Raw genomic sequence first — 18,484 nt, forward strand, 5'->3', positions numbered from 1 at the left:
ATTGACTGATTGATATTGTCGATGTATGCGTTATCAGGCCTTTAACTCCCTTTTATTTCAGCAACGTCTGAAGGAACAACATCTGAGGCTCCTTCATTTTGCCCTAAAAACACGTGTCGGTTTACAGGCTACATGAATCTTCACTTGCCAATGACGTCACCAATGCGCCTAGAGTTCACAATCAGCAGCACTGATGAGCACAAAAGGGTATACGTAACGTTTGCCCCGTATGTTCCAAATGAAGATCCTTTGTACGGATTCGGTTAGTATATATACAATTGACATTGTAAAATAAAATAAAAGCAACTGGAAACTGTGCACAAATTCAACGCTGTTTCGTTTATAACATTTTCAAATTAATCAACTGAATTTGATTTTTTTTTTATTCCAAGCAGCAGCCTATTTGAAAAAAGGATTTAGACTATACCATGTTCAGTTAGCAGTTTATGACTTAAAGGCGTAAAACTGACAAAAATTATAAAAAATATGTGATGACGTCATCGTGACGTCATTCCACAATTAGTGGAGTTAATAACGGTCCACTAAAAGCTAAAGTAGTAGTCCCGGCTGATTTTCTACCTTCTACCCAGATAGTTAACAAAGAAGAAAGAAGTAATTAAAAAAGCAGGACAGTTTTTTTGTCAGAATTGAGAAATCTCCAGAATTCCGAAAATCTACTCCGCGTTTGTAGAATGAAGCAAGACAGTTCTCTAAATAACTACATCTACCCAGCAAGTAGATATACACACCACACAAGGTGTTACCGCAAAGCAAATCATATTAAATGGTATTGTGATTACTTTTAATTACTTTTATGCAGACTTGATCCGAGGAGATTATGTCGCCATGAACAAAATGGATTCCGTAACTTTAAGGTGGGCACTCGTTCAGAAAAAGGAAGGCGTGAACTACATCGGAGTACCAGTCTTCATCACATACGATAACGGTCGCTTTAACTTGGTACTTAACGGGATGCAAACTTTGACCTCTGACGTCACATCTCCACCTCAACCAAGGTGGTTTGTTACCTTTTTTGTCTTTACTGAGGTTGAATTGAGTTTCACTCAGCCACGTATTAATGATTTCAATCCTCAGTGAGCTAAGAAACACAACAAAATGAAGGGAAATTGGGCAAACTAGATAATTCCCGTTGCTTTCATTTTTTCATGATGCCCCCATTATTTCATTATTTCAAACGAATGGTTGTTTTCTTCTTTTCATTTTTGATTATAGAGTAGATCATGCAGAAACTGAGGTGTTAAAATTTACACCATGGGTGTTGCCACATATAGATACCAACAACAAAATCAAAATGTACACCACAGGGTGTTAAATAACACTGATTTCTTAAAAAGAAAAAAACATATTACCCCATAATTTTGAGTCTTTGTTCGGTATTAACATCTGCCGACCCAAGTTCTTGCAGTGTGGAAACAATAAAATAATCAAATGCCACTGAGGCTATTAAGGAATTAAAAGTGATTACAAAATTAATAACTACAGAAACAATTTGAATGTTTTGAGTGCTAAAAAAGTTTATTTCAGTGCTCCTAATTTTTCAAGCGAAAGAATTATTTTAGACATCAACGAACGATTTTCGAAATAATTAATTTCGAGCTTTCGTCATAATAATAAGCGATCGACAAAACAAGTTAATTGGAGCAGTCGAAATGTTATCGAGATTAATAATTTGGAGAGCCGAAAAGTATTTCTCAATAGCTTGTTTTGAGCTTTTGCAATAATTTATTTCGAACTCTGACAATTACAATTAAGTACAATTGAAATATTTTTATTGTTACTATTTGTGGAATCCACCGACACTTTATATTCGTCATGAAAACAAATTACACTCGTTTTGAAAACTTCATAAGAAACGATCCAAAGAAACCAGTTGCGATTAAAAAAATGCAGCGCAAATATCTTTAAACTAAATACATTATAAAGAAAGATAAAGGGTAATTTTTTTTAGTGACTTCGTTTAAGTTGATCTTTAAGAAAACTTGGTTAAAAACCAGAGTGTTTAGAGGATGTTACATTAGAAAACAATGTGTCCAAAAATCCTTCCTTTCCTACATGTTATTGTAGAAAGTCATGCAAATTAAATTACATGCAAATTTTACCTTTAATTTTTGAACTGATCGATTTTTTTGATAGCAGTTTAAAAGCAGGACAGTTCTTTTCAGAACTGAAAGGTTTCCGCGGAATCTCCACGTTAGAATAATATACAGCAATATAAAGAACAAACTCTACCTGGCAAGTAGACACACACAATGTGTTAGCACAAATCAAATAATATAACAAATAATTCAGCCAATTCGAGTAGTTTTACAGATATATGTTTTGACTTTTAAATACAAAATATAATCGTTTCAATGTCAGGTGTTTTATTTTGTAGTCATCGGTTTACACAAAGTAATTCCAGTACAAAGTTTGTAGTTTTCAGCACAAATGGTTTTAATAAAGCACTTGAAATTAAATCAGTGTGTTTGTTTGTAATATGTCCGGATTGTATAGTACGATATGTTGTATACAGGCTGGTTGCATTTGAATGGTACAACATGTGTGAAGTTGTCGGCATATAGCAGGCGTAAATTAAAATCGGGTGCTGTGCCAAAGTCAATGTATACATAAAGATAAAGATGACACTCAGCAGTGAAGTTTTGAACCAAATGTTTGTACACGCCAAACTGATTTTAAAACGCGACCGATGTATAGTGTTGTTACTGACGGAAGTCACTTATATAGGCTCCGAAATTTATAACGATGCAAAAGTTACATGAATACGAATTGGACTACATTGAATTGTTGCATTTTTATTTTTTCATTTACGGATTGCTAAATTTTGAGAAAACTAAAGGTCCCACCGAGATTTGAACTCGGATCGCGAGATTCAGAGTCTCGAGTGCTAACCGTTACACCATGGGGCCGATGGAATACAACAACAACTTAATTCAATATCACAATTTTAAATAATAATTTACACAAAAATAGTTAAAGGTAAAACTCTAGACAATAATATTACAATTTCATAATAATAGTTTACGAAATATTTCAAATAATACTCTGAACAAGTTAGAGTTCAGTTATTTAACTCTATTTTCCCCAAAGTATTTTAAATATGAAACTGTGATTTTGGAATGAGTTATTAATGTATTCCATCGACCAAGTTATTTTAAAGAGTTACCATCATTCCAAATTGCAAGAAACTGTCAAAAACAAAAATACAGATGAACAAAAAAAATGCATAACTATAGTGTCTAGGTTTCCCAATGTCTTATATAGAAACTTAGGTCCCACCGAGATTTGAACTCGGATCGCGAGATTCAGAGTCTCGAGTGCTAACCGTTACACCATGGGGCCGATAGAATATTTCTACAACCATATCCAATATTACAATTTCGTAATAACAATTTACGAAATATTTTAAATAACACTCTGAACAAAATTTGAGTATTTTTAAATATGAAACTGTGATATTGGAATCAGCTATTAATGTATTCCATCGGCCCAGATATGTTAAAGAGTTGCCATCATTCCAAATTGCAAGAAACTGTTAAAAACAAAAATGCAGATGGAGAAAAAAATGCAAAACAGAATTTTATTCATTTGCCAATTTTGTTTGTTTAGAAACTTAGGTCCCACCGAGATTTGAACTCGGATTGCGAGATTCAAAGTCTCGAGTGCTAACCGTTACACCATGGGGCCGATGGAATATACCTACAACCATATCCAACAACCATATATCAACAACTTAATCGAATAACTCAATTAAAGTAAAACTCTAGATAAATTATAGTTCAGTAATTAGTTTACTGAATAATTTCATAACAATAACTTAACAGGTATAAGGAACAAAATATATATCTGCCCAGATATTTTAAAGAATTGGCGTCATTCCAAATTCGTAAGAAACTGTTTAAAAAACTAACTGCCGAAAACAAATGCAGTAGAGAACATTTAGTTTGCCAAAATATAACTTAAAAAGTTAGGTCCCACCGAGATTTGAACTCGGATCGCGAGATTCAGAGTCTCGAGTGCTAACCGTTACACCATGGGGCCGATAGAATATTTCTACAACCATATCCAATATTACAATTTCGTAATAATAATTTACGAAATATTTTAAATAACACTCTGAACAAAATTAGAGTATTTTTAAATATGAAACTGTGATATTGGAATCAGCTATTAATGTATTCCATCGGCCCAGATATGTTAAAGAGTTGCCATCATTCCAAATTGCAAGAAACTGTTAAAAACAGAAATGCAGATGGAGAAAAAAATGCAAACCAGAATTTTATTCATTTGCCAATTTTGTTTGTTTAGAAACTTAGGTCCCACCGAGATTTGAACTCGGATCGCGAGATTCAAAGTCTCGAGTGCTAACCGTTACACCATGGGGCCGATGCAATATACCTACAACCATATCCAATATAACAATTTCATAATAATAACTTACGAAATATTTCAAATAATACTCTGAACAATTAGAGTTCAGTTATTTAACTCAATTTTCCCCAAAGTATTTTAAATGTGTAACTGTGATAATGGAATCAGTTATTAATGTATTCCATCGGCCAAGATATTTTAAAGAGTTGCCATCATTCGAAATTGCAAGAAACTGTTAAAAACAAAAATGCCGATAAAGATAAAACAAAATGTAGAACAGAACATTTAGTTTGCCAAAATAAAACGTTAAAAACTCATGTCCCACCGAGATTTGAACTCGGATCGCGAGATTCAGAGTCTCGTTACACCATGGGGCCGATGAAATACATTAACAACTTAATCGAATATCCCAACTTCATAATGATAATTTACACACAAATAGTTAAAAGTAAAACTCCATCAGACAAATTAGAGTTCAGTAATTAGTTTACTGAAAAATTTCATAATAACAACATATCATTATAGGGAGCACAGTATCTGCTCAGATATTTTCAAAGAGTTGCCATCATTCCAAATTCGTAAGAAACTGTTGCAGTAGAGAACATTTAGTTCGCCAAAATATAACTTAAAAAGTTAGGTCCCACCGAGATTTAAACTCGGATCGCGAGATTCAGAGTCTCGAGTGCTAACCGTTACACCATGAAGGGGCCGATGGAATACATTATCAACTTAATCGAATATCCCAACTTCATAATAATAATTTACACACAAATAAATAAAAGTAAAACTCTAGACGAATTAGAGTTCAGTAATTAGTTTACTGAAAAATTTCATAATAATAACATAACATTATAAGGAGCACAGTATCTGCTCAGATATTTTAAAGGTTGCCGTCATTTCAAATTCGTAAGAAACTGTTTGAAAAACTAACTGCCGAAAACAAATGCAGTGCAGAACATTTTAGTTTGCCAAAATAAAACAAACTTAGGTCCCACCGAGATTTGAACTCGGATCGCGAGATTCAGAGTCTCGAGTGCTAACCGTTACACCATGGGGCCGGTGAGAAGATACTATAAATTTATCTAATATCACAATTTAATAATAATAATTAAACGAAATCAATTAAAATAATACTCCGAACAAATTATTTAACTCCATTTCCCCCAAAGTATTTTTAAGAAAATATGTAACTGTGATATTGGAATCAGTTATTAATGTATTCCATCGGCCAAGATATTTTAAAGATTGCCATCATTCGAAATTGCAAGAAACTGTTAAAAACAAAAATGCCGATATACATGTAGATAAAACAAAATGCAGAACAGAACATTTAGTTTGCCAAAATATAACTTATAAAACTTAGGTCCCACCGAGATTTGAACTCGGATCGCGAGATTCAGAGTCTCGTTACACCATGGGGCAGATGAAATGCATTAAAGGAACACGTTGCCTTGGATCGGACGACTTGGTCTATAAAAAAAGCGTTTGCAATCGTTTGTTATAAACTGCATATGGTTGGAAAATTGTTTAAAAAGGAGAATACAACGATCCACACAAGTTTGCCTCGAAAATGCGTGGTTTTCCTTTTACTTTGCAAACTAACACGGTCGGCCATTTATGGGAGTCAGAAATTTGACTCCCTTAAATGGCCGACCGTGTTAGTCGACGAGGTAAAAGGAAAACCGTGCAATTTCGAGGCATGTTTGTGGATAATCGTTTTCTACTTATACAACATCTTTCTATCCATATGCATTTTATAACAAACGCTTTTCAAAGACCAACTCGACCGATCTAAGGCAACGTGTTCCTTTAACAACTTAATCGAATATCCCAACTTCACAAAAATAATTTACACACAAATAGTTAAAAGTAAAACTCTAGACGAATTAGAGTTCAGTAATTAGTTTACTGAATAATTTCATAATAATAACATAACATTATAAGGAGCACAGTATCTGCTCAGATATTTTAAAGGTTGCCGTCATTTCAAATTCGTAAGAAACTGTTTGAAAAACTAACTGCCGAAAACAAATGCAGTGCAGAACATTTAGTTTGCCAAAATATAACTTAAAAACTAAGGTCCCACCTAGATTTGAACTCGGATCGCGCGATTCAGAGTCTCGTTACACCATGGGGCCGATGAATACAGCTACAAGTTAATCCAATTACAATTTCATAATCATAATTTAACGAAATCGTTTAAAATAATACTCCGAATAAATTTCAGTTATCTAACTCAATTTTCGTCCAAAGTATGTTTAAGAAAATATGAAACTGTGATGTTGGAATCAGTTATTAATGTATTCCATCGGCCAAGATATTTTAAAGAGTTGCCATCATTCCAAATTGCAAGGAACTGTCAAAAACACAAATGCAGATGGAGAAAAAAATCCAGAACCGAACTTTTTTGTGCTTGCCAATTGTTTTTGTATAGAAACTTAGGTCCCACCGAGATTTGAACTCGGATCGCGAGATTCAAAGTCTCGAGTGCTAATCGTTACACCATGGGGCCGCTGAAATACATTACCAACTTAATCGAATAACACAAATCTAAATAATAATTTACACAAAAATAGCTAAAAGTAAAACTCTAGACAAGTTATAGTTCAGTAATTAGTTTACTTAATAATTTCATAATAATAATTTAACAGTTATAAGGAACAAAGTATAATATATCTGCCCAGATATTTTAAAGAATTGCCATCACTAACTGCCGAAAACAAATGCACTAGAGAACATTTAGTTTGCCAAAATATAACTTAAAAAGTTAGGTCCCACCGAGATTTGAACTCGGATCGCGAGATTCAGAGTCTCGAGTGCTAACCGTTACACCATGGGGCCGATGAAATATATGTACAAGTTAATCCAATATTACAATTTCATAATCATAATTTAACGAAATCGTTTAAAATAATACTCCAAACAAATTAAAGTTCAGTTATTTAACTCAATTTCGTCCAAAGTATTTTTAAGAAAAGATGAAACTGTGATTTTTGAATCAGCTATTAATATATTCCATCGGCCAAGATATTTTAAAGAGTCGCCATCATTCCAAATTGCAAGAAACTTTTAAAAACAAAAATGCCGACAAAATAACGTTTTGGGAGTCCTATTTGTTTCACGAAATTGTTTCACTGATTGCTGCCAGCTAGATTTCCGCGTCACCATGCGTAGAGGTATAGGATGTCCTTAGAAACACCCTTAGCAACAGCCGTAGCCGTAGCTGTAGATGCAAATTCATACAGCATACCTTTAAACGTTGACACAGACCAGTGTTCATTCATTCGTTCCCAGCGATGGTCGGTTTCCAGCGTTGTGTATGTACGAAACAACCGCGGGTTCGAAGGAATTGTTTTTGTTCGTCTGCTCATTAAACAATGAAGAGTCCGTCGTAATAATGTTTGAAGGTGACAACAGAAGTTCGAGAAGAGGATTAACAAATTATACAAAGGTAAAACAAAACAATTGTTGCACGCTGTGATTGGGGTCCATGGGTTTTGTACACCCTCGAGGGGAAATGGCACCCTCGGCTTCGCCTCAAGTTCCATTTTCCCCCTCGAGTGTACAAAACGCCATGGACCCCGTCACAACGTGCAACAATGTATAATGATCTTTATGCGGCAGTTGCCATTGATCATCAAAAGTTCCAGCTATTCTGTTCACCAGAAGGCCGCGTCACAACTATAAACATGTTACATGTTACTGATGTCATGACGTCATGCGACAACAAACTAAATTTAGTTCTTTGAATGGATTTCTTTGGGTGATTACTCAGTGCACATGTGTTGTTGCAATGATCATAATGGGGTGAGGATGCATCAGCCCGAGATGTTAAATGCACTGGCGCCTTTGGTAAAAATCAAAGACCAGTATTCTCACTTGGTGTATCCCAACATAAGCCTACATGCATATGATAAAAAATCTGTGAAAATGTGAACTCATTTTGGTCATCGAATTTGCAATAAAATAATGAAAGAAAAACACCTTTGTTGCATTTTTTGTGTGCTTTCAGATGCCTAAAAAAGGCTTCATCATCTGAAGTCTTTTATTATTTGAGAAAGAAATAATCTTTTTTTTTCCCTCAAAAACTACATCACTTCAGAGGGAGCCGTTTATCACAATGTTTTACTGTCAACAGCTCTCCAGTGCTTGGAACCAAGTAAAGTTTTTAAACTTACAGTTACTTTGAGTAATTACCAAACGTGTCCAGTACTTTTAAAACAAGGCTACTAATGTCTAGTTGCACTTAATGTATGTATGAGTTTGCTCCCAGCCCACCGATTAAGGTATTTGCGAACACAGCAGATATTTGAGATTTGTCAAACAAGTTAATTGTCTGTTAGCAAGATTGGAATATTTGGAAAAACTTCACTTAGACAGACATTTTTATATATTCTTTAATCTTTGATATAACTAAAATTTGATATAACTCAAAAAGTTTAGCAATCTTGCGTGTGCTTGAAATTGAAACGTTATAATTATTTACAATGCTAATTTCAAGAGTAATATACAACCATCTTTTTTGTACAGATTGTCAGCTAAGCGAATGTTGACTATTTCCAAGTTAATTGAAGAACTGGTTTCTATTTTTTCTCCAGGTTTTGTTTTCTTGTTAAATTAGCATTACTCTCTGCCAATTTACATAAAATAACGGGAAATATTATTATTACAAATGATGTCATGATACAAATTAGGTTTAAATACGACTTTACGGGGAATTTTCGGCAAATAGGTGGCCAATATAAGCATCGTATTGTTCTATTTCGTTCTATAAAGTTAATCAGAACAGTCGTTTTATTCCACTTCATGTGTGAACATTTTGTTTATTTGCTTTTAGCTCTTTAAAGACAGTGGACACTATTGGTAATTGTCAAAGACCAGTCTTCTCACTTGCTGTATCTCAACATATGCGTAAAATAATAAACCTGTGAAAAAAAAACACCCTTGTCACACGAAGTTGTGTGCTTTCAGATGCTTGACTTCGAGACCTCAAACTCTAAATCTAAGGTCTCAAAATCAAAATGGTGGCAAATTACTTCTTTCTCGAAAACTACTCCACTTCAGAGGGAGCCGTTTCTCACAATGTTTTATAATACCAACCTCTCCCCATTACTCTTTCCCAAGTAAGGTTTTATGCTAATAATTATGCTAATAATTACCGATAGTGTCCACTGCCTTTAAAAAAAAGGAACAATTCAATCTAACAATCCAATCCAAAAAGCATTCTAAATTTCGCAGCAGCTTTTTGCAGAAATCTGTAGTAACATTGAAGTTAAAACCGATTCGCTTGACTGAAACCATGACAGTTTTAACTAAGGAGGCAATTTTTTTTAATATTATTATTGGGGGGGGGGTGCTGAAAATTGACGGGAAAACCTATATTTAAAATGATGGACAATCATGCAGAGAGAAGAAAAACCAACCCTTTTTGTGTTCGTTAAAAAAAATGTTACCGGGATTTACCCGTGTCGAATCCGCATAGACCTTAAAGACCCGTGACACTATGAGAAATTGTCAAAGACCAGTTTTCTCACTTGGTGTATTTCAACATAATGCATGCAATAACCAACCTGGGAAAATTTGAGCTCAATTGATCGTCGAAGTTGTGAGATAATAATGGGGAAAACACCCCTGTCACACGCAGTTTTGTGCTTTCAGATGCTTGATTTCGAGACCTCAAATTCTAAATCTGAGGTCTCGAAATCAAATTCTTCTAAAATTACTTCTCGAAAACTACGTCACTTCAGAGGAAGCCGTTTCTCTGTTTTATAATATCAACCTCTCCCCATTACTCGTCACCAAGTAAGGTTTTATGCTAATATGATTATTTTGAGTAATTACCATTAGTGTCCACTGCCTTTAACAGTTGTCTACTATAAAGCAGATTATAAGCAGGATAGTCACTCGAATTAATGTGGCTAGTAACCCTATGTCAGTTTTATGCCCCAAATGTTGAACCTGAGAAGCGTTACTGTCAGTAATGTCTCTCAGATTTTGTATTCCAATTACGGACTATTCTTCCTGTGTGGAATTCCCTCCGTATTATAGACGCTGACACATTTGGACATGAAATTTTACAAGACAGTTTTAGTGTGTACATTGACATGGTTAGCAATCGAACTGTTAAAAATTTTTTTTAAAAGTATACTTTGCCTTTAACAGTCATAATGATCCTAAAATCAACTCAACAATAGCCTTAAAATATCATAATTATTTTGCTAAAGCTATGACGACTCTAAAACTGCGTACTCCGGTGGATAAGTTGCCGCCAAACGGCGTTCATGTTCAACTCCCGATAACAGATTAACCTCTGCGTATGCAACCGCGTTACTTGGTCTCCTCGAACCGGTTTGCTCCGGGGGTGTTGAGTGCGATTCATCGGTATCCACATGGAGAGACGAACGGGATTTCTGATTCGGCCCGGTGTCCATCTGAGGCGTTTTAATTCTAACGTGGCGATTGCTTTTTGGGCGCTCTTGCTTTGTTGCAGTACCTTCTTCGGATGGTAACTTTTGAATGTCTAGCTTGCTATATCCGCCTGCATCCATCCCGCCCTCTGTGGGTCTGGAAGCTCTCCTCGTGTGCGATTTCGGTATGACGTCAACAGTTGATATAGGGGATGTATTGCCTTCTCCATCTAAGTCCCCGGAATCGTAGACAGGGTTGAAATAACTCTGCTCAGTCGAAATGCCCGAAACCTGGTCTGGACGTCGTCGTTTCTCTGTGCTGTCCCGTGTTTTTTTCCTGACCTTATTCGGTTTAGCGTGGCCAGGGGGTCTTTTGACTGCTCCAATTGAGTCCATTGGTTTGGAGTTTCTAACAGAGTTCGGGTATCTACATTCTAAGTTGGTGGTTTGGTTTAAGTTTTGATAAACTTCAGGTTCTTCATGTATTGTTTGAGCTCGTATTCCTCTTACTTCTAAATTGGTGTTCTGGTGTAAGTTTTGATAAGTTTCAGGTTCTTCATGTATTGTTTGAGCTCGTATTCCTCTACCTTCTAAATTGGTGTTATGGTGTAAGTTTTGATAAGTTTCAGGTTCTTCATGTATTGTTTGAGCTCGTATTCTTTTATTTTCAAAGAGAACGCCATCTTGATGTCGGGGTTCATTTGTCGAGGTCTCTGTATTTACGGACTGTGGTTTGGTCTCGATGGTGTGAGGCTTTGGTTTTTTGTTGCAGAGACACATAGCGTAGATGACCAGGATGAGAAGAAGTAGTGCTATGCCACCAGCGAGTGAGCCTACCAGGATTGATGTGGTGAGTCCGGGGGTGACTGTCGGTGTCGTCACGGTAGACGGGGCTGCTGTCGTCGACACTGGTGGGTTTGGTTTAGCTTGTGTCCTTTCCGATGATGTTGGTTCTGTTGTGGGTGTTGTCGTGTGTATCGTCAGGGGCACTACCGTGATCGGTCCAATTGTACATGACCTACTCATTCCTTGAAAATACATCGGTGACGTAATTGTGCATGTGAACCGGAGACCATTCCCAGCAACTCCAACTGTAAGATCTAAGGACCGTAGTGCATTAATATTATCAACGCTCGAGGATAACCAAGTAAGTTCTCTACTTTGATCAGTCGTCACATTAATGCTGACTTCTGGGTTGGCAATCTCAGATGAACATCTCATTTTTAACAATGATTCAGGAAGTATGATGATTGGTCCAGCGGGGGAGCATACGGGGAAGGACTCATTAGGGAAGTACAACACTGATAATGTTAATCTGTCAGTAGCCATAATCTGGGCGCCTCCGGTAGGGTTGTGAAGTACAACATTACAAATATAGTCGTTTGTGTCTGTCCTTTGCAAGTCGGTGATTGAAAACTCGTTAACATTGACCGTATTATCCACCATCCATTCACTGTGTAACTTGTAGCGACTACCATGTGCATAAATTACCGCACCCCAACTCAGAGTCCGGTTCACTGTCCTCCACTCCACAACATGATCTGGCTGGAGGTTTGCAGCCGTGCATCTCATCCGAACCTCCCCACCCTCCGTACGATTGGCTTCTGGTGTGAGGAACTCAGTGTACACGGTGGGTTGACCGTGGAGACATACAAACAAACTCAACCCGCACAAGATCAAGTATGGTGTGCGCTTCGAAAACATTGTTATCTTATTACAGGCACTCCATCATGACATTTCCATCAATAATTATTTATACAAGTTCCAGGTGAACTGGGTGAAGATGTTGTTAAGCTCTTAGTTTGGCTAAAGATCGGCTTCACGGCAACGGCTCCAGCTCAATGGAGGGATTTCTCCTGTTCACGAGTGTTCTGTATTATGTTCCCACGGGAAAATGTGACAATCAATGGAGTATAATATAATGGATTGGCTTATTTACAACTGCAATAACTTTATCTCTGTGCTGTCACACAACAGTGAGTTTCGACAATAACGGACGTTATGGAATCTCATAACTTGTTTATGATTCATGGTATTCAAATGAGGTTGAACAATGTCACGGGGGAGTCCAAGGCTGGCCTAAGACAACACTTCAATCGTTCACTGTGTCAGTGTTTATCAAATTGGGTTTTTGTGTTTCCTTCATACGGCATGTTGTGCTGATACGATAGTAGACTTGTGGACAAGTCGTTAAATGTCTGTCGCGGTGATAGCGTTCCCACTCTATTCAAAATCTCACCGCGATTCCCGCGGTTGTCTCGCGAGACTGCATGCTACTTTCACGACAACGGGTTATTAGAAGTCGGCAACTCGCGCGAGAGCAGTGATCTCGGGAGAGCACCGCCACAACTCGAATATCTCATCGCGGCATACCATTAACGACTTGTCCACAAGTCTAATAAGATAGGCATTAAGGGGTGGTTTTTAGGTTTACAGGAACTGTACTTGTTTTGACATTGTGGGGTCATGTTTTGAAGTAATATCGGTATGGGGTGTTTCCGGTGTGGGCGCTTATGCAATGAACAGGGGGCAAAGTTTCTGACATTTATTATTTTTACGTCCTTATGGTGTGTTAAAGGGAAGGTACACGTTTGATAATTGTCAAAGACTAGTGTCCCCACTTGGTGTATCCCATCATAAGCATAAAATAACAAGCCTATGAAAATTTGAGCTCAATTGGTCATCGGAGTTGCAAGAAAATGATGAAAGAAAAAACACCCTTGTTGGACAAATTGTGTGCTTTATAGGAATAAAAGACTTCTAGCTAGAAGTCTTTTATTATTTTAGTGAGAAATTACCTCTTCCTCAAAAACTATGTTACTTCAGAGGGAGTCGTTTCCCACAATGTTTTACATTACCAACAGCTCCTCATTGCTCGTTACCAGATTTTAAGTTAATATTTTGTTTTGAGTAATTACCAAACGTGTTCGTGAAAAACAGATTACATGAATAAATACAAACTTTATTGAGTCTGTAAATCAGGACATATCATAACCAACAGTTTCAGTTTATGTTTTATTGAAAGAAATATCAAAACAAGTTTATAAATTATTCTGTGGCTAGAAATTATGCTGATGACAGGAACTAAAAAAGTGAATTAAATCACAGTTGCCCTCAGGCATTTAGCCCCCGATAAAAAAAATGAAAGGATATTATAATTAAAGTTTTAAAAAGGTTTTTTTTTAAATGAAAATGCAATTAAAGCATATATACAAGTCCACTCAAAATACTAACTACTGTTATTTGAATAATTATATATGCATCTGCCAACAATCGCAATGCAATATCAATTTATTCTAAAAAAAAGAGTGTGGTTGTAATTTTCGAATTTGTGCAGTTGTGTCCGCCCCTGTGCAAAACCGTCCTTGCAGTAAATTAAACGCCCTTGGTCGACGGAACACGTTCGCCATTTGTGTTACAAGCTATAAGTGCATGTCATGAATGACATGGGAAATGTTCGGCTGTTGGGTATTCGCTGCAATAAAAAAGGGGAAGTGAATATTCATTCTGCATTAAATTAAACGTAGGTTCAGTGCATGCACGCTCGCTTACGCGCGCACATACGTGTACGTGCGCACATACGTGTACGTACGTACAGTCAAGTGCATGTCCACCGGACGGTTTATGCATAGCCCCGGACACGATTGCAAATGCAAAAGTGTCCGGAGCGGACAGTATTGCATGGCGGACACAATTGCATCTGACACCGGTCCAAATTTCATAAAAGTCTTGTTAGCACAACAACTGGCTGGTCAGAGAAACTGGTTATCGACCAAAAGTCCATGAAGTCTATGCCCCACCCATTTTGCGCTAAGTAGGATATAACAATTAGCTCTAAAGCAGTATTCTATTCTTTAGCTTCATGAAATATGGGTCCTATACCAGTGGTTCAGTCTGTCTTGTTCTTGGTGTGATGAAAGGCCCAATTTCATGGAGCTGATTAAGCACACCAATAAGCCGAGTCAAACAAAAAATATGCTAACCAGAATAAGATTAGCAAACATGACACATGACACATTTCGGACTGGTGCCTGCTCTGCTGATTATCGCTAAGCAGGGTTATTTTAAACAGTAGTTTGCGCTTAAGCAGCTCTATCAAATTGGGTCCATGTCAACGGACTGAACGTCAGTTTGTAGCTGGTTCTATGGAGTGACAGTACACGTGCTGGTCAGAGGCTTCCGTACTGATCACTGGCTCCATGTACTCGGTGTTCATAGTAGGCTGTAGATTCATGTATGGCTCGGGGTCGGGCTCCGATTGCGATCTCCCCTGAGCAAGGAGGACTTTGTTCAGCCGTCTCTGTCTTAAGACCAGGATGACGAGAAAAATGTTGACGATGAACGAGAGTGCGAATAGGATCAGTATAGTAGCAACTAACCCGGACGGGAAGGGCGCTAGATCAGTATTTGGTGCCTGTGTCCGTTCCAATGTTGTGCCGGGTGTTGTTGTTGATGATGTTGTGGGATCTGTTGTGGGTTCTGTTGTGGGTTCTGTCGTGGGTATCGTCAGTGGCACTACCATGATCGGTCCAATTGTACATGACCTACTCATTCCTTGAAAATACATCGGTGACGTAATTGTGCATGTGAACCGAAGACCATTCTCAGCAACTCCAACTGTAAGATCTAAAGACCGTAGTGCAGTATTATCAACGCTCGAGGATAACCAAGTAAGTTCTCTGCTTTGGTCAGTCGTCACATTAATGCTGACTTCTGGGTTGGCAATCTCAGATGAACATTTCATTTTTAACAATGATTCAGGAAGTTTGATGATTGGTCCAGCGGGGGAGCATACGGGGAAGGACTCATTAGGGAAGTACAACACTGATAGTGTTAATCTGTTTTTAGTAGCCATAATCTGGGTGCCTCCGGTAGGGTTTTGAAGTATAACATTACAAATATAGTCGTTTGTGTCTGTCCTTTGCAAGTCGGTGATTGAAAACTCGTTAACATTGACCGCATTATCCACCAGCCATTCACTGTGGAACATGTAGCGACCATCATGTGCATAAATTATCGCACCCCAACTCAGAATCCGGTTCACTGTCCTCCACTCCACAACATGATCTGGCTGGAGGTTTGCAGCCGTACATCTCATCCGAACCTCCCCACCCTCCTTACGATTGGCTTCTGGTGTAAGGAACTCAGTGTACACGGTGGGTTGACCGCCAACATCAAGAGGCAAGAAGCCCCACACACTGAATAAGCAAAATTAATGTACATCAAATCCGTGCTCATAATGTTGTTCATTTTTTATCTCTGGAGGAGAGGTCGAATACAAAAACGCTGTACAGGAGAGTCTTGTGGGATTTTAACAACGTTAATACTTTCTTCCATCTGAGAGGTTTTTTGAGACAGAAATTTATTTGAAACGCGCCAGTGGCACTCACTTCATAGAACAGCTTTGTTGTACTGTATTTTAACACTTTACATTGTACCAATCACAATAGGTCTGTCAATCCCTTGTCAATCAGTCAGGCGTATAACATTATTCGATTGATGTTTTAGAATAATAAACCCATGCAATATTTATGTAGCTACGGGAACTTAAAAAATCTGTATTACTTAAAGGAACGTTACAGAATTGATTTTGCTACAAAACAGTTGCTGGCAGTGTAAGCACTTTATGTAATCCACCATATACATTAACTGACAAACCTGTGGAAGTTTGAGATCGATCGGCCATCTGGGTCGCGAGAAAATAGTGAAAAACCGATTACACATTTTGCATCGCATCGATGCCAAAACAAAAACGAATAAAACGCTCACTGAGGGATAAACGCCAAACGCGAAATTAGATTATTTATTTCTCATCAAATAATATGACATTTCAGACAGAAATATTTCAAGGGGTGTTTTCTACTATCATCATTATATTAAACCGTGTAAGTTTTATATAAATCTGTGATCTTCACGATTTTTGTTTCTTACCAATTCTGTAACGTTCCTTTAAGTCACGGTTATTATGGTGTTCCAGTTTACACAAGCAAGGTTGTTGTCTTTTACTTAATAATAGGCGGCCACGGACGCAAGTCTATGCCGAATGGTGATGATGGTGACCAAACTTTCAACCTCAAAGTGTTGTGCTTTTTAAAATACCGCTTGACCACAATTTCCTCACATTAGACCTATACATTCGACTTGGACATACACTATTGGTAATTACTCAAAATAATTATTATCATAAAACCTTACTTGATACGAGTAATGGGGAGAGGTTGGTAGTATAAAACATTATGAGAAATGGCTCCCTCGGAAGTATGTAGTTTTTGAGAAAGAAGTAATTTTCTACGAATTTGATTTCGAGACCTCAAGTTTAGAATTTGAGGTCTCGAAATCAACCATCTGAAAGCACACAACTTCGTGTTACAAGGGTGTTTTTTCTTTCATAGTTATCTCGCAACTCATACAACCAATTGAGCTCAAATTTTCACAGGTTTGTTATTTTATGCATATGTTGAGATACACCAGTAAGAATGGTCTTTGACAATTACCAAGTGTCCAGTGTCTTTAAAGCTGTTTCCGAATTGGCAGTTGTGGCTGCGGCTGTGTACCGACATTTAACGTGCATGATCGTATTCTAAGACGTAGCCGCTAATAAGGTGTTAATTGATGAACGTTTATCCAATATCGTTGTATCCAATGGAATCACTGGATCTAGCGGTAGGGACCTGTCTTTATCCTGGTGCCCATTCTAGTTGGTGCTGTACACAAAAATGGCTTGACCAGGACAACAACATTGCAACAGAAATTTCTCACTTAAATAATTTTATTTGAATTGAATTCGAGACCTCAGCTGAAGTCTCGAATTCAAGGCATCTGAGAGCTACCAACTTGTGCGACATGCGTGTTTTTTCTTTAATTCTCTCACAACTCCGACGACCAAAGTCATTTTTTTTTCTTAATTTCGTTATTTTGTGCATGTTGGGATACACCAAGTCATACTGGACGTTGACAATTAGGACATCCAAACGTGTCCGGTGCCTCTAAGAATTATAGCCAATTATTTAGTTTCTGACTTTTTGGGCACACTTTGTGTCAAGAAAATAAATACATAATTACGCCCAAGTAATAAAATAATAGCTTGAAAAAATCCAGCTGCATACGTACCAAATGGACGGCCAGGATTCGAGCCCAAGACCTTTAACTGTTATTCTAGAGAGCATCAAAGGTTCAGTACCGAGATTTCTTATGATTGTAACACTTTTTGTCTTCTCACGTTTGTTTTTCAAATGTTTATCTCTGCGAATTCACTTTGCATTCGCAAGAAGTATGAACCAGGCCTTTGGAAACTTTTGGAACATATTTTTTTTTAGTTCACAGATTTACAAATAACTAACGGGGTTTACAGAAGGTAATGGTGAAAGACTTCGCTTGGAATATTTGTCCATGAAATGCTTTACTTTTTGAGAAAACATTAAAACAATATCAATTCTCGATAACGAGATTTACGGATTTATTTTTAACATGTCATGACACGGCGAAACGTGCGGAAACAAGGGTGGGTTTTCCCGTTATTTTCTCCCGACCTCGATGACCGATTGAGCCTAAATTTTCACAGGTTTGTTATTTTATATATAAGTTGTGATACATTAAGTGTGGGCCTTGGACAATACTGTTTACTGAAAGTGTCCTATGGCTTTAATTTCGTTTATTTTTTTAATGCAAACAAAGTTTTAATTGCTGCT

The 18,484-nt window shown here is 37.3% G+C and overlaps 1 protein-coding gene and 8 non-coding genes across 9 annotated transcripts; all 9 read right to left on the reverse strand.

Annotated features, from left to right (window-relative positions):
- Positions 1 to 2,855: 2,855 nt before the first annotated feature.
- On the reverse strand, positions 2,856 to 2,927 carry Trnaq-cug (transfer RNA glutamine (anticodon CUG)). The gene has a single exon. It is a non-coding gene; the product is annotated as a tRNA-Gln (tRNA).
- A 361-nt stretch (positions 2,928 to 3,288) lies between these two features.
- On the reverse strand, positions 3,289 to 3,360 carry Trnaq-cug (transfer RNA glutamine (anticodon CUG)). Its single transcript has one exon. It is a non-coding gene; the product is annotated as a tRNA-Gln (tRNA).
- Positions 3,361 to 3,633: 273 nt separating this feature from the next.
- On the reverse strand, positions 3,634 to 3,705 carry Trnaq-uug (transfer RNA glutamine (anticodon UUG)). Its single transcript has one exon. It is a non-coding gene; the product is annotated as a tRNA-Gln (tRNA).
- A 282-nt stretch (positions 3,706 to 3,987) lies between these two features.
- Positions 3,988 to 4,059, reverse strand: Trnaq-cug (transfer RNA glutamine (anticodon CUG)). The gene has a single exon. It is a non-coding gene; the product is annotated as a tRNA-Gln (tRNA).
- Positions 4,060 to 4,332: 273 nt separating this feature from the next.
- On the reverse strand, positions 4,333 to 4,404 carry Trnaq-uug (transfer RNA glutamine (anticodon UUG)). Its single transcript has one exon. It is a non-coding gene; the product is annotated as a tRNA-Gln (tRNA).
- A 971-nt stretch (positions 4,405 to 5,375) lies between these two features.
- On the reverse strand, positions 5,376 to 5,447 carry Trnaq-cug (transfer RNA glutamine (anticodon CUG)). Its single transcript has one exon. It is a non-coding gene; the product is annotated as a tRNA-Gln (tRNA).
- A 1,382-nt stretch (positions 5,448 to 6,829) lies between these two features.
- Trnaq-uug (transfer RNA glutamine (anticodon UUG)) lies at positions 6,830 to 6,901 on the reverse strand. The gene has a single exon. It is a non-coding gene; the product is annotated as a tRNA-Gln (tRNA).
- A 257-nt stretch (positions 6,902 to 7,158) lies between these two features.
- On the reverse strand, positions 7,159 to 7,230 carry Trnaq-cug (transfer RNA glutamine (anticodon CUG)). The gene has a single exon. It is a non-coding gene; the product is annotated as a tRNA-Gln (tRNA).
- Positions 7,231 to 14,922: 7,692 nt separating this feature from the next.
- LOC139939302 (uncharacterized) lies at positions 14,923 to 15,651 on the reverse strand. The gene has a single exon (XM_071935070.1). The coding sequence runs from the start codon at positions 15,649 to 15,651 to the stop codon at positions 14,923 to 14,925; it is 729 nt and encodes a 242-aa protein (XP_071791171.1).
- Positions 15,652 to 18,484: the final 2,833 nt, after the last annotated feature.

Source organism: Asterias amurensis, chromosome 1, assembly GCF_032118995.1.
Source record: "Asterias amurensis chromosome 1, ASM3211899v1".
Taxonomy (NCBI): domain Eukaryota; kingdom Metazoa; phylum Echinodermata; class Asteroidea; order Forcipulatida; family Asteriidae; genus Asterias; species Asterias amurensis.